The sequence below is a fragment of the Zootoca vivipara genome, chromosome 5 (assembly GCF_963506605.1).
Source record: "Zootoca vivipara chromosome 5, rZooViv1.1, whole genome shotgun sequence".
In the NCBI taxonomy this organism is placed as follows: domain Eukaryota; kingdom Metazoa; phylum Chordata; class Lepidosauria; order Squamata; family Lacertidae; genus Zootoca; species Zootoca vivipara.
Window position 1 is genome coordinate 75,488,927 of NC_083280.1, and position 26,729 is coordinate 75,515,655.

The 26,729-nt window shown below is 42.1% G+C and overlaps 1 protein-coding gene across 1 annotated transcript in view; it reads right to left on the bottom strand.

Moving 5' to 3' along the window:
• Positions 1-23,171, bottom strand: part of BICC1 (BicC family RNA binding protein 1) — a 112,371-nt gene extending 89,200 nt beyond the window's left edge. Inside the window, exon 1 of the mRNA XM_035137506.2 lies at positions 22,598-23,171. Coding sequence (XP_034993397.1) covers positions 22,598-23,171 — 574 coding nt within the window. The remainder of the gene's footprint in view (positions 1-22,597) is intronic.
• Positions 23,172-26,729: the final 3,558 nt, after the last annotated feature.

Consider the following 26,729-nt stretch of genomic DNA (forward strand, 5'->3'; position numbering starts at 1 on the left):
CACTTAAAAAAGGTTGACAACTCTGGAAAATGGAGGGAGGGGGCGCCAGGGGGATCTTTGCACCACGGCGGCGGATATGCTTAAGATGGCCCTGAACATGGTACAAATAACCTAAATAAATATTGCCATGTAATATTCCCCGCTGTGATGAAGGAACTCAATAAAGCTACAGTATTAAAAATTTCATAAAGGGGGGGACTTCACTTTTGATTCAGGTTGCTATCACTACTGATCTTAAAAGGTACACAATGGCTCTGCCCTAGCTGAGCCACAGAAATGCTATCACTCCCCCCACCCCACCCCAATATGCAGAATGAGAGGCACTGAATGGTATGAAATTGGACCATAATGTGTCAGAGGCACTTAACTAAAGGCAAAGGAGTGTGGCAACAATTCTCCAAGGATGATTGAACCCTGCTGATTCTGGTACGAAAGCAGTATGAATCTATTGATTTGTTTTTCCAGAAGGCTGATTCACAAAGATTTTCACTGGATTACATAGAAATTAAAAAGCAAGAAAAACCAAAACAAAATTTCACGGAAACAAAAACAGAAACACTGCAACAGTGCTCTTTAACTGGATTGTTCCACGCTTGCTGTCAAATAAATGACAAATGAGTAAACACATGCCAAAAATGTCAAAGGGGATGTGAAATAATGGCATTTAATTTGCTCTTCATCCCTCAAAGCCAAGCAATCAATTGCCAAGGATTTTAAAGTTGGCTTTATGCTATTAGGCTGCTTCTAATATCCAGGATTAGTACTATTCCTAAAAACCTAATTTCCATGTAAATTAAGTATTGAAAACCTGTTTCAAGCATATTTTTGGAATCAATACTGTTTGAGGAATCTAAATTTGCATAAGATTTCAAAATTATACACATGTGTAAAATGAATGTAACATTCATTTTAAGAATGATACACACAGCTTTATAATCCCCAATTTTTATACTTGGATATGGGGCAGAGGTTTTAACACATCAACAAAATTTACACACTTTGGAAACTTAGGCATTTTCTCTTTACAGCAAACAGTGGCACGGAAAAAGTTCAAAATAGTGGAATATTTAACTGTCAGGAAAGGAGTCAAAGGATCTTTACTGACCACTAGTGGCAATCAATTCTATTTTTGACTGCAACTAGCAACAAGACAGTGAACTGAATTACTAAATTAAATTTTGTCTCTGCCATTCAGGCTGGAGCTATCTTGTATTTATTTGTAAATTTCAAATGCTGACACCGCAGGAAAGGAGAAGAAATGCAAGAGGTTTTACATTCACTGAGTGCAGGCAATGCAAGTGTTTTGCCCTGTTATAAATTGCTCAGTTACATTCAAAAGGTGGAACAGCCGAGGTTAATTCCGAATGATGTATCCTCAACAGCATTGGCTTCTTTCCTTCATGCATTGCGGTGGTTCTGCATGTTCTCAAAAACACTTCAGCTCTCCCCATCCCCAGCTATCAGAAGAAACCAGAAGACTTGGAAGACATTCCAAATAATGAATTCTGCTATTTCTCATCTACATGCCACTTTCAATTTTGAAGGCAAGTTAATACCCACATCAGTTGTAAGATGGCCATTCTTGTCAGAAAAAAAATTATTTTGGCCGGCTCAGTTTTTGTATCCATCAAACAATCAAGCTTCTCTTTTCTACCACGCTCCAGAATTAAGCATTGCTTGAGGCAATGAAACACCCAGCAGATTACAGCTTATGTGCATTCAAGTTCCATATTAACATCGTTGACATCCTGCATTGTGTGGTTGGTTTCCTTTCAGAGAATCTTAGAGATCACTCAATCTGTGCGCCTCAGTAATTTGAGAGCCTGTCAGACCAAAGTTGCCAGATACTCCTTGAAGTCAAAGACGTCTATGTAAGTGGCAGGCAGTCTTTTCTATTGCATCATGGAGCCAACTACAGTGGTACCTCTACTTACAAATAACTCTACTTACGAATTTTTCTACTTACAAATGGAGCTCCGTCCGCCATCTTGGATGCGGTTTAGATAGGATTTTTTCTACTTACGAATTTTTGGATAGGGTTGCTTCGACTTACGAATTTTTTCTCCCAATGCATTCCTATGGGATTCGACTTACAAATTTTTTCGACTTACAAATGTGTGTTCGGAACACATTAAATTCGTAAGTAGAGGTACCACTGTAACAGCATTGTATAACGTTGATGCAGACACTCCCTTTGCCCTGTTCCCTTCCAGTTAAGCCACTGAGCAGCTCAGGGGTCACCACCATTTCCTGTTGAATTTCAATTCCCATAATTCCTGGCCATTGGCTATGCTGCTTGGGGCTACAGGGAGTTAGGAATCCAGCAATATTTGGAAGGCACCATATAGGTGGCCATCCCTGGGCCTAGATTCTCCCACTGTTACCTGATGTAATTCTACACATACCTAAAAAGAACAAGGTATGATAATGTACTTTAGCCTCCAAACATGGATTGCAAAACCACAAGCCAAAATTTGGAGGCAATTCTTGATTAGCAATAACCACACCTTGCTAAATTCAAATGTCTCAGCAAACTATGATAATAAAATCCAGAAAAGTTAGAAGGGGACCTGCAAGAGAGTTGGGAAGGGAGCCTATGGAATGTTGTTTGTAGGACTGGGAACGTGACTTCTCTATTTAAGCAGGTTTCGGGGGAAACGAGAGGCACATATGTGTTTACTCACATGTGATTAATACAAACACACAGGTGATATATGCCAAAGACAACCAGCTGGAGCTTCACACTGAGAGGTTATATGGGCATCTAGAAAAGTATCTGTGATTACAGTTGTAGCAGTGATACGAAACTTGAAATGAAGTAGTCATGTAATTAGTAAACCACTACTACAAATATAGCAGGCAAAATGGGTAACTGGACCATTGTCCGTGCTGCTTCAGATTCCTACATGCCCTTTACTTGATCCTAAATGCTGAAGCTAAAACGATGACTGGTTATACTTTCTACAGACTTCCTGTGACTTCATCCTGCAGACGTAGTGAATTTTACAAAGGTGAAGTGTTGCTGAATTTCTATGGGCATATAAAAGGTTAATGTGGCACTTTAAAGGGTTAGATAGGAGAGCCAGGTTGACTGAAAAGGAGTTCCAAACTAAAACGTTTAAACCTCAGTAGACTTACAAAATGTCAGAAGCATTTCCAGAGTGGGCTAAATGAATTAAAAGTAGGAAACTGTACCAAAACCTTTGTTTTGGTTACCAAGATCCCTTGGTTCCAACAAAGAATCCAAAGTGATGAAACAAAAATGAAGTTCCTAGAAAGAGAAGGGCTCATTTTGTTCTTTTCAAAGGAGGAGCCACCATCATGGGGAGGGGGGGTATCACCTCTGGCAGCTTAATGGCAGTACCTCCACCTGCCTCGATTACCCTTAGATCTTGCTATAGGAATGTCTACCCCGCACCCCCGCCTGCAATTACTGTACTGTCCCTTTTCAAGATTATCTGAAGAACACCTGGGTATCTTGACTGGTCTTCTCTGTACATGGTCTTGTGTGTCTTCTTTTGAGAATCATCAGGTTGTTATTCGTGTGCTCTGGCTTCCATCACGGTGTTCCGTTGAGCCAGAAGTGGTTTAGTCTTGCTGACCCGGAAAGCTGTCTGTGGACAAACGCCGGCTCCCTCGGCCTGAAGCAAGATGAGCACTGTGCCCCATAGTCGCCAGGGGTCACTTACCTTTACCTTTTTAGTGGTAGAATTATTATGCTCCAAGAGCCAATGGATGTCAAGCAATACAACACACCAAATGCAAAACTAATAAGCAAAGTCATTCTGAAGAAAATAGTCACAAACTAAAACTGTATGAGCAGTTCAAAGCCAAACTGACAACTCATTCTGTCATAATTAAACACAGACTATGCTAATAAAAAAAAAGCCTACAGGGAGAGGGGAAAGCCAAGATAACAGAACAGAAATCACTATTCAACAGGAAAAGGCCCAACACAGTAGTGGGGAACCTGTAGTCCTGGAAATGTTGATGAACTACAACTCCCATCCTTCAATCACTCTTGGCAATGCTTGCTGATGCAATTTAGTGTCTATTAGTACAGTACATGTAGGGCCCCAGATTGCCATCAGCCCCAGCTAGCATTTATCAATGATTAGGGATGATGTGAAACACCGAGAGGACCACAAATTCTCCCAAGCCCTGTTCTGGTATTTGGGTCGTGGGCATTTATGACTGGCTGGAGAGAGCTTCTGCATGAGAAACAAGAGCCATGTTTCTCTGTCCAGAGCCTTCTGCTGATGTGATCTCTTCTGTATCCTGCTGATGCTATTAAATTGGTTACAGTTGGACAACTGCAATTGCATCGGTACACTCAAAGAGCAAAAACCAACAAAGCCTTGCAGAAAATAAGCCACTATGGCTGCTGTAACTATGAAAGCAGCCTGGGGAATGAGGATAGATAATTGTACATCCTATTTTTATTAATGGCCAGAGACAGGCTGAGTTGCGTATACACATGCAATTTCAGAGTAAGAAGGAAAAACACAGGCCGGCTAACAGGCACGGAATTCAGATTCTTGCCAATCTTAAAGTTCCTTCAGAACAAGAGAGCAAGCTTCCAGCTTTTGTGGCTGTGCAGTTGCGTTGGAAGGCAGGTGAGCAATGCCTGTTGAAATCTCAGAAACCAGGAAGATGGCTGAATTTCAGCTAAGAGAAGGGATTCAGTTCCCTTGACTAGAAAAATTAGAACAATGCCATGGAAGAAAGAGTGTGAAATGGCTCAATTTGCATGATTTACATATGTTGCAGAATTCAGACTGCTGAGATACAGACTGCCTCTCTCACACACATTCCCTCCCGCTTTCCTAGTTTGCATAACCATGAACTTCAATCTATGAGGTTCAAATCAGCAGGGAAACATACTTGCTAGAATAACTGGCTGAATGAGTCAGGTAACCTCAGACAAATGAAATTTGCAATTCTTGGGAACACATTTCTCAATCTACATGCAAGCCACTGTTGCTCATTACTTTGTTTTTAAAGCCCTGGAAACAAACTATAGGCTGCACTGAAACAAAATAATAAAAAGGAGTACTCCTTAGAGCAGTGTTTCCCAACCAGTGTGCCTCCAGATGTTTTGGGACTACAACTCCCATCATTCCTGACCACTGGTCTTGCTAGCTAGGGATGATGGGAGTTGTAGTCCCAAAACATCTGGAGGCACACTGGTTGGGAAACACTGCCTTAGAGAAACTTTCAACAGCATATTCAACAACACTCCCACCCACCCACTAAAAATGCAAACCATCCAATGAAGCATAAACTAACTTTCAGTCCATAGCTGCCAAGTTATCCCCTTTTTAAAGGGATTTTCCCTTATGCTGAATAGGCTTCCTCGCGAGAAAAGGGAAAACTTGGCAGCTATGTTTCAGTCTGAAGATTAACAAATGCTGTTTAGGGTATACTAAAACATGGTGAAAGGAGAATGCTGGATGTACTCTTCATGAAACATTCTGAATAAATTCTCTGTTCTACCAGATAGCAATATTTAAATATACTTTCTGGGTATATTGATTTGAACAAGCCCTACCATCCCCACCTCTGTTCTTCAAACCAAAGTTTGTTTCATGCTTAGATTTTTACGGACAAGGATCAGTTAGACTTTTTACACTGATCACCAAACTGTGCAATTATCTCACACAAGGCAACTGTAGGCTTGTCGACAGCCAATTGCCTGCTCACTTGTGGAAAGCAAAACTTTCCAAGGGACCAAAAAGGAAACCTTTACAACAGTTCGGGTGGGTTTTACTTTACACCAATGAGTGGGCACCCTATAGTGTTTCTTCAACTCCCTGTGTCCCCAGGGATTTCTTGAAAATAGCTGAGAGTCTTGGTGGACCCTTTAATGATGTTTCTGTCTATTGTATTAATTGTCATGTTTTGTGTTAGATGCTGCATGGTTTTAATTTTATTTAATTGCTTCTGTTATTTCTTATACAATGCATTTTATTATATGACAATTTTAATTCCAAAGAATTAAAACTGTAGCATAATAAAAAGTCCAATGTAAGAAAAAAAGCAATTAAAAGCAATATGAATGTGTAATTGTGATGCATGTGCCATCTTCTGTCTTCAACCACAGATCCACAGGCATGCTGCAGATCACCTGAATAAAGCTCGTGGACTACTGGTGGTACACAGATCACAATTTGGGAACCCCTGGTCTACAACATATGGTGGAACACAACACCTAGCAGCCCCAGCCAGCATAAGCAATGGCCAGGGATTATAAGATTTGCAATCCAACTCAATAATACTCAGGGGAGACCCACCGAAACAAATGAATCTAAGTTATTCCACTAATTTCAATAGGTCTTCCCTGAGCAGGGCTCTGAGTAGGCCAGATGTGACAAGGCCACAGGTTGCCCTCTCCAGTTTTACATAAGTTGCAAATTACACAGGGGCTATCAAATGTTTTAGTGGACTAGTTTGTAAAGCTGGTCAATAAGACTATGCAACGCTCTTCATACTATGCTAGCATAACTTGGGGGCTCAAACTATGCAAGATGAGTGAAATGGCTCAACACAAAGACTGTGAGCAACAAATGGATTAAAGGAGGCTCAACAACTGGATGATCCATATGGCTTAGGCAATGGATAGGATTTCAGTGACATGCAAGCAGGTCCCAAAAATAAAAGACTGTGCCTTATGAGGGGTTTTTTTGGGGGGGGGGAGCGATGACACATTATACTAAAGTAAATTAATTCAATACAAGATCTTGGATAATCCTGAAATTGGGGGTGGGGGGAGAGTATGCACCCAAAACAGCATAGCTAGAGATAAGAGACCAAACCCCCCAAATGAGAAAAAACATAAGTTAATGCTAACAAGTTTAATACTATCAGAATGCAAAATTCTGCAGGTGGGCTCATGATGCTTTAGAATATGAAGACTACATGACTTTCATTGCTTGGGGTAAACAGAAATCTCAAACTTTCCACACTTACTCATTCTCTCAACTTCTTGCACTCATTAGCCACTTCAAAAACTACCCACATTTCTCAACTAAGACTAGACAGAGAAAGTCACCCAAAAGGAATTTTCAATTAAATACATATTTATATGGGAATATTCTGATGGGAACAGAGTTCCAACTTTCTGTTATTACAAAGTGCATTATTAACTTTAGATTTAGCTAAATGTCTGTTAGCAACAGCAGCAGTGATAGAACTACTCAGTGTTCTTTCTGCATGACAAATTGAGATAACTGAGATCCATCAATCACTTCAGAAATCTCCTAAATTTCATTTGTCCAGGCTTTTCCTGACCCATAAGGCTGGACCCTGTTATTACTGAAGTTATATATTTTTTATTTTACTATTCATGTTGTACCTGTTTTTATTATATATTTTTTCATTATATTGTTTTTATGCTTTATTTTTGTATACCATGTAGATATTTTAAATATTAAGTGGTTCATAAATGCTTTTATATTTTGTCATTGTTTTACAGAAATAGCAGAGGGAATTACCAATATGTATTTTCAAACTTCATCCTTATGAAGCTAGAAACAGCCAGAAATCATTTGCATGGTGTGATCTAGCAGGAGGCTGGAGATGGCCAGGAAAGAGTGCTTCTTTCTGAAGATCCTTGTTGTGAATTTATCAATTTTATAATCTGTTGTCCCAACAAGTTGTCCAAAGCAGAGTACAAGATTCAAAATACACAACAAAAAACACACAGTTAAAAATCAGTATCTTAAAAACCAAATTGTGATAGCAGCAAATCAAGCTAAGGGCCTTAGTCTTAATTCAAATTGCATAAGGAAAGGAAGAAGAAAATAGTTTAGCAGTTCCAAAGCACAGCTCACCTCAGAAAGGAAAGGGCTGAAGAGCACCTACTAAGGAAATTTCTTTATCCACTGTCTCCATAACTTGATACACTTCCATCATTTCTCTTCTAGGCAGAACACTGTTGTGGTGGGTGAGTTTATGTTAGAAAGGCTAGAAGATGTGGACAAGGTGCTTGGACTGGCCAGGGCAACCACGTAGTAGTAATAGTAATAGTAATAGTAATAGTAGTAGTAGTAATACTTGTCTTTTCTCTAAACCAAAAAGCCCCAAATGCTGCAACATTTCCTCAATGGTGAGTTGCTTCATTCCCTTGATAATTTTGGTTGCCCTTCTCTGAACCTTTTCTAACTCTTGTTGTTGTTGTTGTTTAGTCATTTAGTCGTGTCTGACTCTTCATGACCCCATGGACCAGAGCATGCCAGGCACTCCTGTCTTCCACTGCCTCCCACAGTTTGGTCAGACTCATGTTGGTAGCTTTGAGAACACTGTCCAACCATCTCATCCTCTTTCGTCCCCTTCTCCTTGTGCCCTCAATCTTTCCCAACATTAGGGTCTTTTCAAGGGAGTCGTCTCTTCTCATGAGGTGGCCAAAGTATTGGAGCCTCAGGGCAGATTTCCTTCAGAATTGATATGTTTGATCTTCTTGCAGTCCATGGGACTCTCAAGAGTCTCCTCCAGCACCATAATTCAAAAGCATCAATTCTTCGGCAATCAGCCTTCTTTATGGTCCAGCTCTCACTTCCATACATCACTACTGGGAAAACCATAGCTTTAACTATACAGACCTTTGTCGGCAAGGTGATGTCTCTGCTTTTTAAGATACTGTCTAGGTTTGTCATTGCTTTTCTCCCAAGAAGCAGGCGTCTTTTAATTTCGTGACTGCTGTCACCATCTGCAGTGATCATGGAACCCAAGAAAGTAAAATCTCCCACTGCCTCCATTTCTTCCCCTTCTATTTGCCAGGAGGTGATGGGACCAGTGGCCATGATCTTAGGTTTTTTTTTTATGTTGAGCTTCAGACCATATTTTGCGCTCTCCTCTTTCACCCTCATTAAAAGGTTCTTTAATTCCTCCTCACTTTCTGCCATCAAGGTTGTGTCATCAGCATATCTGAGGTTGTTGATATTCCTTCCAGCAATCTTAATTCCATTTTGGGATTCATCAAGTCCAGCCTTTCGCATGATTAATTCTGCATATAAGTTAAATAAGCAGGGAGACAATATACAGCCTTGTCGTACTCCTTTCCCAATTTTGAACCAATCAGTTATTCCATATCCAGTTCTAACTATAGCTTCTTGTCCCACATAGAGATTTCTCAGGAGACAGATGAGGTGATCAGGCACTCCCATTGCTTTAAGAACTTGCCACAGTTTGCTGTGGTCGACACAGTCAAATGCTTTTGCATAGTCAATGAAGCAGAAGTAGATGTTCTTCTGGAACTCTCTACCTTTCTCCATAATCCAGTGCATTTGGTCTCTGGTTCCCCTGCCCCTTCGGAATCCAGCTTGCACTTCTGGGAGTTCTCGGTCCACATACTGCTTAAGCCTGCCTTGTAGAATTTTAAGCATAACCTTGCTAGCGTGTGAAACTCTACAATGTTCTTTTTGAGGTGAGCTGGCCAGTATTTCCAGTTGCAAGCGTGCCATACATGTGTATACTGGTATTATGGTATCAGCAATTTTGTTTTCTATTATAACTCCCCATCTGCGTATCAAGCTTAGGTAGACAACCCAGAAGCACACACAGGTGCTAGTGGTCATTCCACAACAACTGTAGTGTCATGAGTAGGGGGCAGGGTCATGGCACAGTTGTAAGAGGAAATGCATAGAGCAGCCTAGATAAGGCCACTTCAGGTCCATGATTCATGGCTACTTATTGGCTCAGAGCCAAACTAATTGGGCTGGTGCACCCATCCTGATACCTGCATATATTATTTATATATAATATATATATCAAAAAAATCTGAACACAAATATTTTCCACACCGTGTGTTTTTAATTACCCTCAGGACTTCTGTATGCATGACAGTTTCACAGAGTTCTTATTTAGTCCACATCTGAGATGTAAATTGCCCTAACATTCCAGCCAGTACACACTATCTTCAGAATATCTCTCAGTGCACTGAACATTTTGCCATAATGTGAAGTGCTTCAGTGCACCATAGTCTGGAGTTGCATTTAATTTGGACCATTTTTATCTTAAGATATCAAGAAGCGAATGAAAGGCAAGAGCTCTAATACAGAGAGAGAGAGAGAGAGAGAGAGAGAGAGAGAGAGAGAAATGCTTGCCTGTTTTGAAGTTGAGGTTGAAACTAATGCTTTCAGGGAACAAGTTTTCTGAAAACACTTTATAGTTGGGTACATGTATGTGGATTTTGACCCTGCTGTTTCTGTGCTTCCTCCACCACTGCCACCTCTTCTGAGCTTACTAATTCCTGGCAATGGCCACACAGACAATTCTAATCAGGGTTCATGTACTTAATGTGATGATGTCATGAGGTTGCATAACAAATAGTATTTGTCCAACGTCACTAAGGGAATTCAGAGTGAGGAAAGTGCTTTCTAAATGGGCAAAAAAAGGGCCTTTTGCAGTAATCACTCACACAATAACTGCAAAGCACTGCCAACAACACTTGGGAACACTCCCCCTGCAGCTCAGCCCTATCTGTATTTTCTTTTTTAAGAGGCATGTGTTTCAATTCAATAATGATTCAAACTTTGATTACCAGAAGCTACATTCTGCTCGGAGCTTGAAAGAAACTCTTTGGACGACAGCTGACAGCTTTATGAATGCAGTGCTATGAACATCCAGGAACATAATGAGCACTGGAATACTATAGCCCTGCCCTTTGACTACTGCAACTTTTAAGAATTGGGATCCCAACCACATGGCATATTCTCTCCCATCTTTGCCATAATGTCTAGGGTACTCTTAGGCATTGCAGCAGAGATGGAGAGACAGAGATGCTCTGCAGTTTTCACAATATAGTCATCTGCTAATCCATCCAGCTTCCAAGATACTGCCAGGCATTGTCCACACTCTTTCAAGCACATTTTGTACCATAAGCAGAAAGCTTGGAGGCTGCAGCTCTCTGCTGTCTCATAGACCAAGATCTGAAAGCTAATGTCAATAAAGCTTCATGGAAAGAGACAGCTGTTGCAGATACCATGCTTCTCCTCATCCCTATCTCCCACCTGTTGTCTAGAGTAGTAGTGGGCAAACTCCCCTGCACTCCAATCAAATCAGTTCAGTACTCACACAAGCAGCTTTGGTAAGCATGTGCAATGAGTTCGTTTACACTCTGCAAGTTCTCCCTCTGCTCATAAACATGTGTGCTGATGCTGCTATACAAACACTACAATGGCCTCTTGATGTTGTAGTTTGTGGTCTCACCTGCAGTGCACCCATCATACCAGCGATGGCAGAGGGCTGCCTGGAAACTCACCTTCCCTTATCCTAATGGACATATCAGGGAACCAGAGAGAGGTTTAGAACTGAATAGTGAAATATCTACCACATAAACATTACAGGAGAAAACACCAGGTGGCCTGGTCTCACAGGGCGGTATTCGACCAAGTTGTTCTCAGAGGAGATCTAGAGAAATTGATGAACATGACTAAACTAGGCCCATTAATGTCAATGGGTCTACTCTAAGTAATACCTGGCTGAATATCACCCACAGTTCACGGCAATTCATGTGTTTCCATCAAGGGTAGGGGATTAACCTGTGTTTACAAAGCAGCTGCCTTTCATCACCTCATCTGCAAAGTTTCTCCTCAGAATCTCATTGAGAGAGGTTTCTTAGGGAAATATTGCTCAATTCATAATGTAGATTAGCAAATAGGCTAGACAAGTTCATTTACTGGAACAGCTAGTTATGAGTTTTGGCAACATCAGTTATCCAAATCTAGTGTGACACACTGGACAGGAGTATCGGAGATGACTGGGCAAGCGAAGTTGCAAGTACAACCATGTAGGTGCATCACTCTGAAGTCCTGAAAAGAGTGACACACCAAATGTGACAGAAAAAGATAGCTGCAGGACTAAGAGGAAAATTCTGACACTGTTTCAGGCGTTCATTGATCCCAAGCTGACCTACAAGGCGTTCCCTGTATATGACAAGATGTTGGTGAATTTATTGTCTGCATAAAAGTATGAGAAGAAAAGGTTCTTAACACAAGTCACCACAATTCATAAAATTAGGCATAAATTGGAACTTACAGAGAGAGGAGACAAATAGCAAAATCAATAAAAACATTTTACCTGTCGCTCCATGCATCTAATTGTGGTTTGTTGCACATAGTATACTTGGGAATCTGGTGCACAAATTGTCAATCTAAGGTGATGACACTGAGCAACAATGGACAGGCACAGAGACTTAATTTGTATATATTTTTCTAAATTACAAGGCGTTTCAGTGCTCCAGTCTCAGGAGAAGGCTCAAACTAGAGCAGGGTTTCCAAAACTTGTGTCTCAAGTGGTTCTGGGACTACAACTCCCATTATCCATAGTTAGCAGGACCAGTGGTCAGGGATGATGGGATCTGTAGTCCAAAAACAGCTGCAGACCCAAGTTTGGGGAAACCCAGAACTAGAGGAAGGCTTGATTAAAACCTAATCCAATTATCAAATTGCCCTAAACAGCTCTCCTTCAGCTTGCTATTTGTACTGGAGCTATGAAAAATGTTTCAATGAACTTTACCAACACAGTTGTGGACGTAAGATGAAAACAAAAAGGGGTGAAGAGGGAAAAATTGTGTGGACGAAATCCAGGTGCATTTCACGGCAACTTTCCTACCCACCATTTCAATGTGAAATATGAAGAATTATGAAGACAGTTTTCTAGCTTTTATAAGGGATAAACACTGGCATGTTTATTCACTAAATAGGCAGGTTTTTAATCAGGCTGTCCACAATGAGCAGTTAACAGGGCATGTTTTCCAATGATAGGTAAAGATTGTAATGTAACCAACAGGAATGTGCAAGCCAGCAATACTTAACCAAGGCATTCATGCCAAACCAAGATAGCCTGTTATACTACTAAGGAAACACTGAAATTTGAGAAAGTGGTATTATTACAATAGTTAACAAAGGAATGTAAAAATGTTTTAAAGACTACAACTCCCACAAATCCGTTTCATATATTTATTTTTCTATAGGAAAGCCTAATCAGCAGATTTGGCACATGAAAGCAAAAATAGTAACTGAAGCCTTTCCTGCTATGCACACATGAAACAAAATGTAAACGCTATTAAAGATGTTCCAGTTCCAGTTACTACAAAATCTAGACTGCTAACCTGAAACCTCAGTATTTTGGTTTTCTAAGCAAAGTATTACAGTGGTTCATTAAAAACTAGACACAGGGAGGAAGAGGCTTGGCTCCTTTTAGTGGTTTATTATTACTAAGAGATATTTATATAGGAAAGAATGAACTTCCTGCATTGCATATCTACCTATTCCAGAAGAGCAAGAACTTGATTCTTATTCGGAACACGGACTTCATTTTAAGTGTTAGGAATGGTTTTACACCACTCACAGAACTTTTATCATGACAGTTAATACCAAGCAAGTACACAGAGAATTGCAATCCAGCTCTTGCTGCAGATTTTCTAACTGGTAATGTTAATCACAGCTTTTCACAAAAACACATTGAAGACTGAAAACTCAGGAACGGTCAAAGCCATTTCCATGTCAATATATCGTCCTTTAAAGATGCATTTTATTTGTAAATCTAAAAATGTTCACATTGCTTCCTTCTTACATAGAGATATCTCTGTTACCTAATGCAAGTTTCTATGCCAGGCTTCCCCAGCCAGGCGCCCTCCATAAGTTATTGGAATACAAATGCCATCATCCTTGACTATTGGCCATGCTGGCTGAGCTTGATGGGAGCTATAGTTCAATAACTTCTGGAGGGCACCAGGTTGGGGAATGTTGTTTTACACTGTTAAAAAAGGCATCCCTAGTATAATGCTCTAAGGCACTGCCTGCTACAATTCCTTGAGCTACAATTCATACAGTGCTGAACAATGGCAGAGATTCCAAACTGTGCCACAGTCCCTCATTATTTAATGACTGTGTTGCATTTACTCAAGTATAATTTAACAAGGGGTTCCTTACATGAACAGACCTCCGTCCCTATTAAGGTCTAGGATGAAATGCAGATTATAACTGGCTACAGTTCTAAATGATGCCATAAATTGCAGTAAGCCTGCAACTTATGTGAATTTAATTTGTGCACATTCCGCTTTACGCACTTGGCAAAAAATTTAAAAAACAAATGAAAAGGGGGCAGGGCAGAAGTCTGCAGAAAAAGACTTTGGCAATCCCATCTGTCACTGAACCCAATGTGTTTTCCCTATACAATGAAATGAAATTTATTACTGTCCCAGACCAGATTCACAGTTTTCCCTATATAGTGGTGCCTCGCTTAACGAATATCCTGCTTAACGAAATTTCCGCTTAACGAAATGTTTTTTCTAGCGGAGGTTGCCTCACTAGACGAATTCGTTTTACGAAAAATTCGTCTAGCGAATCACGGTTTCCCATAGGAATGCATTGAAATTCAATTAATGCGTTCCTATGGGCAAAAAAAAATTCAAAAAAAATTCAATGCATTCCTATGGGATTTGCTAGACGAATTTTTCGTTAAAAGAAAAGACTCGTGGAACGAATTAAATTTGTCTAGCGAGGCACCACTGTACACAATTTTGGCTTTAGGCTCAATTCCCGGAATATACCTCCCCCCCCCGCCGCCCAAGTTGTGGGTATACTGTACAATGCATCACTCTGCCACTTGAAAAAAAAAAGGCGAGTAAAGATCTGCATAACAACACTGAATAAAATTCACCATATTGACCAGCAACTTATAGGAGGATACAAAGGGATTTCTGTATACATGTATTGCAAAAAAATAACCAAAATGCTATTAAATGTAACACATGTGCATTGGATGTAAACACTGTAGCACCCTGTGTGAGAAATTCACAAAGTTGCATAAATAAAAGAAGTTTACACAAACACAAAGAACCCTTCCCTTAAGAGTTCTGAAGCCCAAACACACACCACTGAAAGCAATACTTGACATGCTTGAGCTTTGTTAAATAAAAAATCTCAAATACAAACTGCCCAATTTTAATATGATCATCTTGGGGTGGGAGATGGGGAGAAAGTATGAATAAAGTGAACTTGCTGCCAAAGCCTTAAGTTTAAGAGTTTTTTTTTAAAGCATTTTACGTGTCCCAGCAGTCTTTTTTGATGCTCATTTTCAGGAAACCCTCCCTGGCATGGAGCCCGTCCTGACAACAGGTATTCAAAGTTACCAGCACATCTGCTGAAAGGAAGTTTGAGAATGTCGTCTCCAGCCAGAATCTCTGGTTTGCCTTAACTACATTCACAGCTACTGCTATGAGATTTTTTTTCCAGTAACACAAAGAAAATGTTAGCTTGCTCCCTTTGCAAGGTCCACAGATTTCTATAGTGGGGGTAACAGAATTTATACAGGTAGACACAGCAGAATCCTTGCTTTTATGTAACCTTTAGTGCCGATTTTCATGTCTGTAGCTGAGACATCATTATTTTGCTGAATTTAAGTTCTTTGAAAATGATATTGCTACTTTCCATCACTGCCCTTTCTTTATCAGAGCACTGGCTTGCCTTCTGCACTGCAGTGGGGATAATATTTTTGCTGCTCTCTCAGCTACCATTTTTCAGTACTGGGGCTATCTCCTTGCACTGAATAAAGAAGCACTGAAATTACTTGCATTTTACAAGGGCAATTTTTTCTTTCTAGGAGAGAAACATTACACCAGAGTAATCGCCAGGTAAAAAGGGCTTGTCAATCAGAAGGTCGGCGGTTTGAATCCCTGTGACGGGGTGAGCTCCCGTTGCTCGGTCCCTGCTCCTGCCAACCTAGCAGTTCAAAAGCCTAAGTGCAAGTAGATAAATAGGTACTGCTCTGGCAGGAAGGTAAACAGTGTTTCCGTGCACTGCTCTGGTTCGCCAGAAGCAGCTTAGTCATGCTGGCCACATGACCTGGAAGCTGGACGCTGGCTCCCTCGGCCAGTAAAGCGAGATGAGTGCCGCAACCCCAGAGTCATCTGCGACTGGACCTAATGGTCAGGGTACCTTTACCTTAATGGCCAGGTAAGCAGAAAACTAGAATGTTAAGTAGCAATTTCCTTCCATTTCAGGCCACCAATATGCCACAGGTGACTAACACAGATACATGTGGGCAGGCAGGTTAGCAGATTGTTGTACACTACTAACTTTTGTGGGATTTACAAGGTTGTGTTGCATGCTAGCCCCAAACTATCTATGCTGCCTCTTATAAGTATGCCAGGAAAAGTGCAATAAATTACTACTGCATTTCCCAAAAGCAATTTAGCAGCAAATTGCAGCTGACGAACTCCAAGCCCAAGAAGCTTTGGGTCAAGTCCTGAAATAACCTAGCACTGCATTACCAGCACAATAGTACCCAAACACAGTTGTTCTTCACATTCAGTAACGTATGGGCAAGCACGAAAGGGGGCATGGGCTGCATGTCATGTCCATGGGACCCACTTCAGATTTCTGATTGTTGTTTGACCTCCAGCCTTCAGTGAAGCTAGGCCATTAATACACAAACTTAAAATCATTGTGTTTTAAAATAGAGTGTTTCTATAAGTACAAAGCAACATTTCCAACAAACACATCACTTGTTTGGGATCATTCTCATTCAGTACTTCTAACAGCAACTCAAGTCTAGAATTAATGCCAATTACTTTCCCGACAGCTTAGAATTTGTCGTGTTTGGGAAGCGATATTCAGATTTATTATATATTATGCAGCAATTCAAGTCAATCATGGCCCTCCAAACTCACAAGTATTTGTAACAGAATCCCTGGAGTCTAAGTGCTGGCCTGGTTCGCATGATGAAAAGGGTGGGCTCCTGGGGACGAGATTGTGGTCACTTTGCTCCTCATTCATCATTTTGCTGCTGCAAGGAGCTGAGCTGTGGTTTAGCTTGTTGTCCGAACCCAGACTTATGGTTTAGCACTCTCCAGAGAAACATGAGCGGTAACCAAGCTTTGTCCTATAGTTTACAGCTCATGGTTTGTTTGGGAGAGATAAGCCATGAACGTGGGATGGGGTGACATGTTAAACAGAACAATGGCTTAGCTCAGTGCTCCCACCCACCAAAAAATAAAAAGGGGAGCAAAGTGAGTGAGCAATAGGGAAAGGGGCCTTTTCAGTAGTGGTAGTCTGCCTGTGGGACTTTTCTTCAAGGCGACTAACCTTGTATTTTAGGGTTTTGGTGTTTGTTTGTTTTTAAAAAAGAATCCTCAGGTTTGCAGTATCTGATGCCCTCCCTGCCTCCATCTACAATTATTAATTGTGTTTTAGAAGCTACTGTAAAATGGACTAGAATTTTCTACCTGAATGAAGGTACAGGCTTAATTTTAAAAATTAGTAAAAATCACTTTATTGTGGACTGGTTAAATTCCTCTCTGATAATGTTTGTAGAGAAGAACAGTGTGGCTTAGGCACCACCAGTCTGAGAGTGGGTGGAATGCAGGCATGAGATAGAGCATCGTTCAACCTGTGCAGTTCTTCTCTACAGGTATTACCAAAGTATCAACTATGCTGCTCCAGTAAATGTTTCAGTTAGGCATCTGTTCCACAGCTGCTGATCAGCTTCATAAGGTGAAACAAGGAAGTACTCTTGCCTGAAGCACCTGAAAAATTAAATACAGTATAAGGACAAAATAAGCATGGTGCACTGATGGGAAGTTGCATCGCTCCAACTAATCCCTGCTCTCTATTATGGCTTTTCTGCATACTTTGTATAAGGCAACATATACCCAAGCAGATAAAGCCACGCAAAACAGATTAGTGGAAGCAAGCAGAGTCAAGTGGAACTACAAAAAGAGCAGTAAAAATATAAGCACATCCAGAAGGAGGTAAACTACATTACTTCTTTTTAGAATATATATACGAAGACAAGCCTGACAAGAAAATAATCTATTCTTGTAAAAAAGTGCTTTCTAGCGAACAGAAAGCACATGAGCACCTCCTGTAAATGGGAGGCTTCTGTGGGAGAATGCTGACAATCATCGACCAAATAGTAATTTATCAATGTGTACCTGTTGTGACCACTTATTAAATCTGAGTTCCTGAGCCAGGTATATGCATGGGCAAACACCTCCAAAGACAGGTAGCCTTAACTGTCCATCTGCCTAGCAAGAGATAAAATTATCCATATGGGCTGCCCTCTTGCCCAGCGGTTACGTGATTTGGCCAGTGTGGTACAGAGGTTAGGGTGTTCAACTCTCAAACCCCCTCTGAGCTGCAAAGCTTCCCGAGTAGCACTGGGCTAAATGCTATGCCTCAGCCTGTGTAAGAACTAAGGGGGGGGTCATAAATACCTCCTTGAGCTGCTTGGAGGAATGGGGAGGGGGAATCCGAGAGCTAGAATTATATTCCACATCAGGTAAAACCTCATGGCATTATCTGCCATATGTTCCACTACTCAGCTCTGATCAGCTAGCAGCACAATCTCTCACACAAACTTCTTTCCAATGATTATACCATGCCTTTAGGGTTTAAAGGCCTCCTCAAATTTTAAAGTTAAATTATAGTCATTACAGTAAATACTGTGATCTCTGCTCAGTTGCATACCAAAAATCCCTCTATCAGCAAAACAAAATATTAACTGCTTAAAGATTAACCTACCCCCAGGAGACTGAATCTAATTTGAAACAAATTCCAAACATTATAGTCAGTCATACTGACTGCTTTTCTACTACCCACAATTCACTGATCTGATGATCAAAAGCTGTGCTATAACCATCTGAATAGAACATTCAGAACTGAACACTGAGGCAACACAGCTACGGGGATATCTTGCAAGAAGTAAACACTACTTCCTATTTTGTGGCCGAAAAATAGGGAAAAGGAGTTCTTTAAAATGTGGATCAGCAACAACATAATTTATTTGTGTGCTGTAGAGACTTAGAAGAGCTACAGAATATTTGGAAAGGTGTGTTGGAGAGTTCAGTCCCGGTGTTTTGCAATTGTGAAGTCATGAAGGAAACAAGTATAATAGTGCTCACTTCCAAAGCCTTGATTATAAATATAAGTTAGCCACATACATGTTGCAAAGTGCTGTACATGTTTGCCAGCTTGTTGAACCATTGCAGGCCAACAATGTATGAGGCGAGCACAGCTTCTGCATCTCTGATCTGCACACATTATAATACGAGCCATGTTATGATCAAAGGTCCACCAAGCCTAGCCACCCTACAGCCAGCATAGACATACAGTGGGATGTTTTAGAAGGGACATTGTCCCTCTCCTGAAAGCTCCTAGCAAGTTAGTGAGCTTTAAGGGCTTATGTACAGAGTTCATAAAATTGTTGTAATCCTGCTTTTCCACTTAAAAAAAATGCTACAGGTGGTTCACAGCATAATCAGCATATTAAACTGCAAAGCAATAAAACGGAGTTACCGTATTTGTTTTGATCAAAGGAAAGGTTTCTGGATAATTTCTGATCTCCATCACTAAAGCATAGGGACCATTAAAAGCTCAATTAGGTACACAAATGCTGAGGATTTCCAAACATTTCTAATCTACACATCTGCCTTCATAACTAGCCCTCATAAATGTTTTATCAAAAACTGTTTACTTAAGTTTCAGCAAGAGTAACATAATTCAAAACAGAACGAAATTCTAAGGTAATCCACCATAATCACAGGCAACAGAAAACACTCGGTTCTCCTCTACACGATGCACTCTTAAACATTTCCACTTTTGTTAGTAAACTGATGCAGTTACTTTCCAGCCTACCTTCCACATTATAGGAGTTCAACAATACTATGTCTATTTTCTCAGTACTATGGACTTTTCATTCATGGAACAATGGTTTCCAAACTGCAGAACTCTAGGATACTGCAATCATTTATGGATTCCATGATGAGAAGATAAGTAATGGTGGATATGCTGCCCAAAGCACTCTTTTGTAGACTACTTCCAATCTTTCCTTGCAACCCAAAAGCGCAGGAGATTGTTGGGTTCATCTTAATGAAAATACGTTAAAAAAAATTGTATGATAGAGTTATCAATCTCCATGCCATGCATTTCTGCCCCATGATACCTGGTCACACCCACCCACATTTTCAAGTGCTGGGAAAACATGCAAAATCCATTGTAACCAGATACTAAATGGGCAATATAAAATGAGTATACACGCCACAAATTAGGGTATTGTTTTAGCACCTACTTAAAAGACTGCAGAAAAAGAAAAAAGACAGCAGCAACAATTTGGACTCAGGAGAACCAAACAGCACCCAATGTCCTACAAAGTTACCCAGAATCCTTTGCAACGTCAGCCTTATGAAAAGGATCCTGGGGAAGTTTGAACTCAAGTAATTTAGAAAGTGAAGCACAAGTTTACTGCTTTATTTGGAGCTGTACTGTATAAGGAAATAATGCATGTCAGATTATACCGGCTGCAAATATTTTTTAAAAGTCTGGCTTTGGATAATTTCCAAAAAGCCTCCTATACTACAGATGTTCATTTTATAGTCTTCAATTTCCTTAATGCTTTCCCTTCTAAAAGGGTTACCCCTAAATTGGTTACAAAGTTATCTTACCACTTTGACAGTCATTCACACTATGCAAAAGAGTATTCCCTTCAGAGTGCAGAATGCATATGTTAATTATGCAGAGCTAAGAATTTGCCTGGAAAACATACAACTCTGAGATTCTGTGAAGCAGAACTTTGGGCCTGTGTTAATGATTAAGTAAAAAAAAAAAAAAACCCGCACACACACACATAGAAGCTATTGAGATTCATTTTGCACCAAGCCCCTAAAAACACTAATTTCTCGACAAATGTGGACTCCTCAGCTTAGTGAAACAAACACTTCCAGCCTCTGAAAAACAGCAGAGGCTCTAAGCACTGACATCTGTAGAAAGGAGAATTTATCCACATCTGGGACCTGATATGTTTGGGAAACACACGGGAAGGAAAGTTGAGAGGAGGGAGGAGAAAACAAAACAGCCAGCAAAGTTTGGAGACAGCATATTTCAGTGTGTGCTCTGCAAACTATTTCTAGCCTTGCAGTTTAGATGGCACATTGGAGTAGGAAGGATGGGGGGGGGAGTGAAGAGACTGAACTTGCAAGCATCCCAGAAACACCAAATTACTGTACAGCAGCCACTATTCCTAGAATGGAAGAAATAACACCCTGCTTTAAAACAGGGTAAAACTGAAAGCTTTCGCTGGAAATTCACAGTAAAGAAAAGGGACCATTTCTCCAGCTTTGCTAAAGATCTCTGCACACTAAGGGTGCCTCTAGCCCCCAATTCTCTCCATGTCAAGGCCAGTCCCTTGACTTCTGACAGCCCCTTCTCCATCCTCCTACCACCATCACCAAAGCTCTGTTAATGACATCTTTTTCAATGGCTCCTCCTGGCCATGCAACGCACAAGCCCTTGAAAGCATCTTCTCTGAAGTCCACAAAAGGAGGAAGAAGTAGATGGACACTACCAGCAACTTCTAAATGCTGATAGAGGGGAAAGAGGTGCTCCTTAAAATTGGGGGTTGGGTTTTCCCCAATAGCTGGTGCTGAACACCTTTCCTGCTTTACCCTCACCAGCAACGCCCCTAAAGATCCCACACGGGCACTGGCCTTGAAGATCACCCATGGTGCTGGGACCATTTCTCTGTTAATTCATTGTTTAAGGCCACACTGTGTAAAGCAAACTGGGGACTGAACTCTCTTTTCTGAAGGGATGCATGGCTTTTTTTTAAAAAAAATGTTTTCCAGTGATGCTGATAATGCCAAGGTTGCAGGTTCAATCCCACATGGGACAGCTGCACATTCCTGCATTGCAGGGGGCTGGACTAGATGACCCCAGGGTCCTTTCCAATTCTATGTTTCAATGGCCAAGCAGAAAGGAGAATTTTACCACACACGTTAGGATGCAGAAGTATGGCAGAATGGGCTATTCTGTCCGCCTCCTTTGGAGACACTCCAGGCTGCTGTTTCAGTCCCCAAAAGGAGGGAGGGGAAAAGTGGATCGTTGTGTGAAGAATAGGGAATCAATATAGAATCCCTGAATGGGAAGGGACCTCAAGGGTCATCTAGTCCAGCCCTCTACAATGCAAGCATCTCAACTAGATCACACAGATTGCATAAGCCAACGATTCTTCCTTCTGAGGGGAGAACTGTTCAAAGGGCATAGCTGTCAACTTTCGGATTTGAAAATAAGGGATCAGCAGCAGCCTCACCTGTCCCAGGGACAGTCTACGCTATATCTAACAATCCAGGATAGCAGCGGGAAACGGCGCTGGAATAAGGGAATTTCCAGCCAAAAATAAAAGGGAGGGTTGACAGCTATGGCAAAGGGAGTCGACGAGATGGAAAAAGACAAACGATCAATGCCTTGGATTTCACAAAAAGTTCGTGGAGAAATACATCAAGTAGTGTGGGGAGGGGGGGGTATGTGCTTTTCCTACAGCCCAGCAAACCAGAGGCGCCCCCTTCCTTCCAGGCTGGAAAAGCAGACGAGTCCGGGGAGGGGGCTTCCTCACGAGCCGCTGGCTGCGTGGTCCTCTCTGCCACGTGGTAAGGAGGACGTTCCCCACCGCGCGTCTAACGGGCAGCGAATAGCGGCGAGGGAGGCAAAGCGGAATCCTCGGGCCGAGTTGCGCAGGCGCCGCGCGGCCGCGGCTCCCTGGAGTCCCTCGGCGTCGCCCGCCGCCCGCTCGCCTTTCCCTCCCGCCGCTCGCCCCTCACCTTGCAGCATGGCCTCCAGCTTCTTCCTGTCCACGCGGAACCTCTCCTCGCCCCACTCGGGGCTGGCCGAGGGGGCTCGGGCGGGGCCGGCCGCCGAGGAGCCGCCGTCGTCGTCGGGCAGCGGCGAGTCGGCGCTGCGCTCGCTGTTGGAGCCCGGGTCCGAGAGCGGGTAGCCGTGAGGAGGAGCCGCCATCCCCGCGCCCCACTCGGCGGAGGCGGCGGAGGACGCGGAGGCGGCGGCCGCCCCGCCGCCCTCAGCCTCCTGCCCGCAGCAGCAATAGCAGCAGCCGTCGTCGTCGCCTCTCCTGACGCCGCCGCCGCGGGAAGCTATTTGGCCCCACAGCCGCCCGCCGCCCGCTTCATCCCAGCCCGCCAGAGCCTCGCTGGTCCCGCCGGCGGCGGCGGCGCCTGCCTCCTCAGCCTCCAGCTCAGGCTCCCCGCCGAGCGTGCGGCTGTCCTTCTTGCTGCTGCTGCTACAGCCGTTCGCCTTGCACAGCGCTTGTCCCGGGCCGGCTGCAGCTCGGCTGCGCCCCCATCCCGCGCGCAGTCCGCACAGCATCCCCGCCTCCTCCATGGAGCGGCGAGAAGCGCGCGCCGACGGGGAGGGAGGGATATCCGAGGGGAGAAAAGGGGCGGGGCGGCGCGCGAGGGCGGGAGCCGCCGACGAGGGAGCAGCATAAATAGAGCCGGCGGAGGCTGCGCTCGCGCGAGTCGCCAGAGGCTCCGCCCAAAGATATAAGTAGCGGCCTCCTCCCCCCGCCCTGGTGGGTTTCTGTGGTCCAGACGCTGCAGCGACTTCTCAGAAGATGGGCCTGGGTGGATTTGGCTCTGGGATAGGTTGCTAAGCACTTCCAATCCCAGGCATTTTCCCACTCAAAATTGCCTCCAGTGAGAAGGAGGGGCTGCAAGAGACACAGATACACTGTAGCCTTCCCACAATAGGTGAAAAAGCAATGGTTATTTTGAGCTGAAAAATCAATAGGGGACAAAAGGCTAAGAAGTCTTTGACTATGTGCCCTTTCCCTATTCAGACTACAGGCTGTGTGAGAGAGCTCAAATAATTCTATGTAAAATGTGTTTTGAACTTTACTGACAGTAATAGAAGGATTATATATTTTCCAGGTATGCCAATAGTGTTTGGAGGCAATGGTGGATAGGGATGAATGTTTTCCCGAGAAGCTCTCCCACTTTAAAAACAAGCAGTCAAACCTAGGGTTAGGAGAGAAATGCAGCCAGGCCAGATAGCCCTACTTCCCTTTGTAGAAATTAATTCATTGCAGGCCCAGGGTGTTGTAATGACCACTAGCTGCAAGTGACATTTCAAGTATTCCGCCAAATTGATGAAGGGTGTGTCTAAAAATTACTATTGAATAGGATTGCCATACATCCAGAATTTCCTGGACATAGCTGTTGGTAACAGTGTCTGGAAGGAAATCGCTTAAATGTCATGTCGGAAGTGTAGAATTTACCAAAACATAGCTTTTTTTTAAAAAAAGCTCAACAACTTTTGTGTCTGGATTTTCACTTTTTGAAATACAGTATGGCAACCCTACTATTGAAAGAAATGAAACCCCCATGTTCAGAGGCAATGTATACCTCTGACTGTCTAATAGTAGGGAACAAGGAATGGCTATTGCCATTGTACACTCTTTGGGATCAAAGGTGCCCCTTATGAAGACTTATGGCCAAATAGAATTATTTCCTGGTAAAAATGCAGAACATTGCTTTGTTAAATAGGCCTGTGCAGTTATTGTGCATGCTAAAGCACAAACCCTTTTGCTTTGAAGAAAGCGAGAACAAGGAGAGGTATTACAAATTAACCAGAGGGGTTGCTGATGTACTGGGGCCCAAACTTGGCACTTAATTTAAAAATAAAAAAGGGGGAGTAGTAAATCTCTAGCCCTCCTAGAAAGATAGTTATGAAGTAAAAGTGAATGAACCCTTCCAAGCCACTTCTGTGAGATGAACTACTCTGACTGCTCTCACATTATATCACTTTGAACCAATGAGGGAAGTCAGAGCTGTGATTGATGAGTGAATTTGGACACCAGTTGACAGGAATCCCTGTGGTCCTATGAACTGCTCGCTTATGTAGTCCTTTGAATCTCTGTAGCTTGCCCTTTTTCTACTAGCAACGAAAATGCATCTTTCCTGAGGGGTAGATTTATCTGAGAGCTGGAACTTCCTACTTTTTTCTTTCTTTTTGCAAATACTACTACACAGATATTAAACAGCACTCCTGCCCTGCACTGACGGCAAATGCAAAATATGAAAACTTTGCAAGGAGACTTAGGAGCGTCTTCTGCTAGGGAGGAGCTAAACCAGGCATTGGATATTTCACTTGCAGTACAATGGTGTGAGTGACTACTCAGAAGTAACAACTTTGTGTTTTAAGTGAATGCAGGATTACAGCCTAGGCTTGGGGGAAAAGCAGGGTTCTTGTGCCTTTATTCAAGAAGCTAAGCTCCCCTCCCAATAAAATTGTGGGGAAAGCTTCATATTCTGCCTGTCAAAAATCTTATGTGTGTGGCCACTGATTTAATCTTGTGCCTTCAACTCCAACTGCAAAAAGATGCAATTTTATGCAAATCTGTGTCCTCTTGGGTGAGTGGTTCAGAGAGCCCAATCCACATACAGTGTACTGGGCCCAGAAAATCCTGTTTGCATTCTTGCTATACTCAGCCTATGTCAGTTTGCATTTCTTACCGGTAGTACAGAAAGTATTGATCTGATGTGTAGATATCTTTCCTATTCTAAGTAATTCAAGAGGGTTCTGGAAGCTTCTCTGCATGAAAGAAGCAAGCAGAAGGTTCATGATGTTTGGGTTATTCCTTCAGAGAAGCTGAGTACAGCTGACTTAAACTGGTTCTCTTATCTCTTCTGTCAAGGTCATGCTGACTATAAAAGTAAGGCTAGAAAGAGCCTGGGTTTCACTTTTCCCTTTCTTTCTCTTTTTCTTCTGGTGTGGTGTTCTTTACATAGTATGCTTAGTGTTCCGGTTTAGTCTTATCCTAAGTTATTGTACGTTTAAGTTAAGTCTGCTGCAACTGGATTTCTTATGGACTATGCCAATCCTGAATGTATTGGATTTGCGACCATTATGCTCATTTGCCTTCAGTAGCAGTAAAACTCTGCTGGATGAAATATAATTGCCTCTGGTCTGTTTTTTGGGAATCCTGCAACGTGTTTCAGTTTTTACTCTGCTAACTATACATTGGAATCTGCTCTGGATCCATATTGAGTAGAATTTCATGACAGCCTAAGCCTGTAATCTGTAACACAGGCTGAGACTTTATGAACATCTATCTGGAAGTGAATCTTACTGAGCTCCGTGGAACTTACGGTACTTCTTTACTGACAAGCATTGCAGCACATATAGTAATAATGGCCTACTTTCTGCGGCTGCTGTAAGGGTTAATGACATTGAATGAAAAGGTCTGGGTAAAATATATAATATTCAGACTACCAAGTACCACCACTGTATCAGCAGTAAAATAAACAATGAAGTAAATCATTGGTTTTCTGGGAATAACCCATGCATTTATATGTATTTCTTTTACCATGGAAATACACCCTTTAATAATGGTGTCTTACATTCCAGTTAAAAGAAAAGGCTCAGCATTTTTAAGCAGAAGTTTGTATGCAATTATTGTATTGATTATACACATTACGGTATATTTATCCTGTTATATCCGTTTTCTGTTACTCTGCTTTAGTAATTACCATATTTTTTCGTGTATAAGACTAGGTTTTTGTTTTTTGTTTTACTAAAAATAATGTTAAAAGGGGGGATAGTCTTATACATGGGGCAATCTCCCCCCATTTTCTTAATTTTAGACCCCCAAAATAGGGGGCATCTTATACACGGGGTGGGGGTGTTATACACGGGAAAATATGGTATGTATCTGGGAAGAAGGTGATAGGTACTTAAATCTTTCTCTATCATGCCTTCCTTTCCTCCCACTTCAGGTCCCATGGGATCTATGTACAGAGAAGACCAGGGATCACAATCTCTCCTGGTTCTCCTCCTGTGATGAAACCATGCAACAGATGCAACAGATGCACCTATAACAGGCATCTATAAGAGCTCGGCCATTTGCCCTGGATGGAAGCCATACTTTTTTAATTCTCA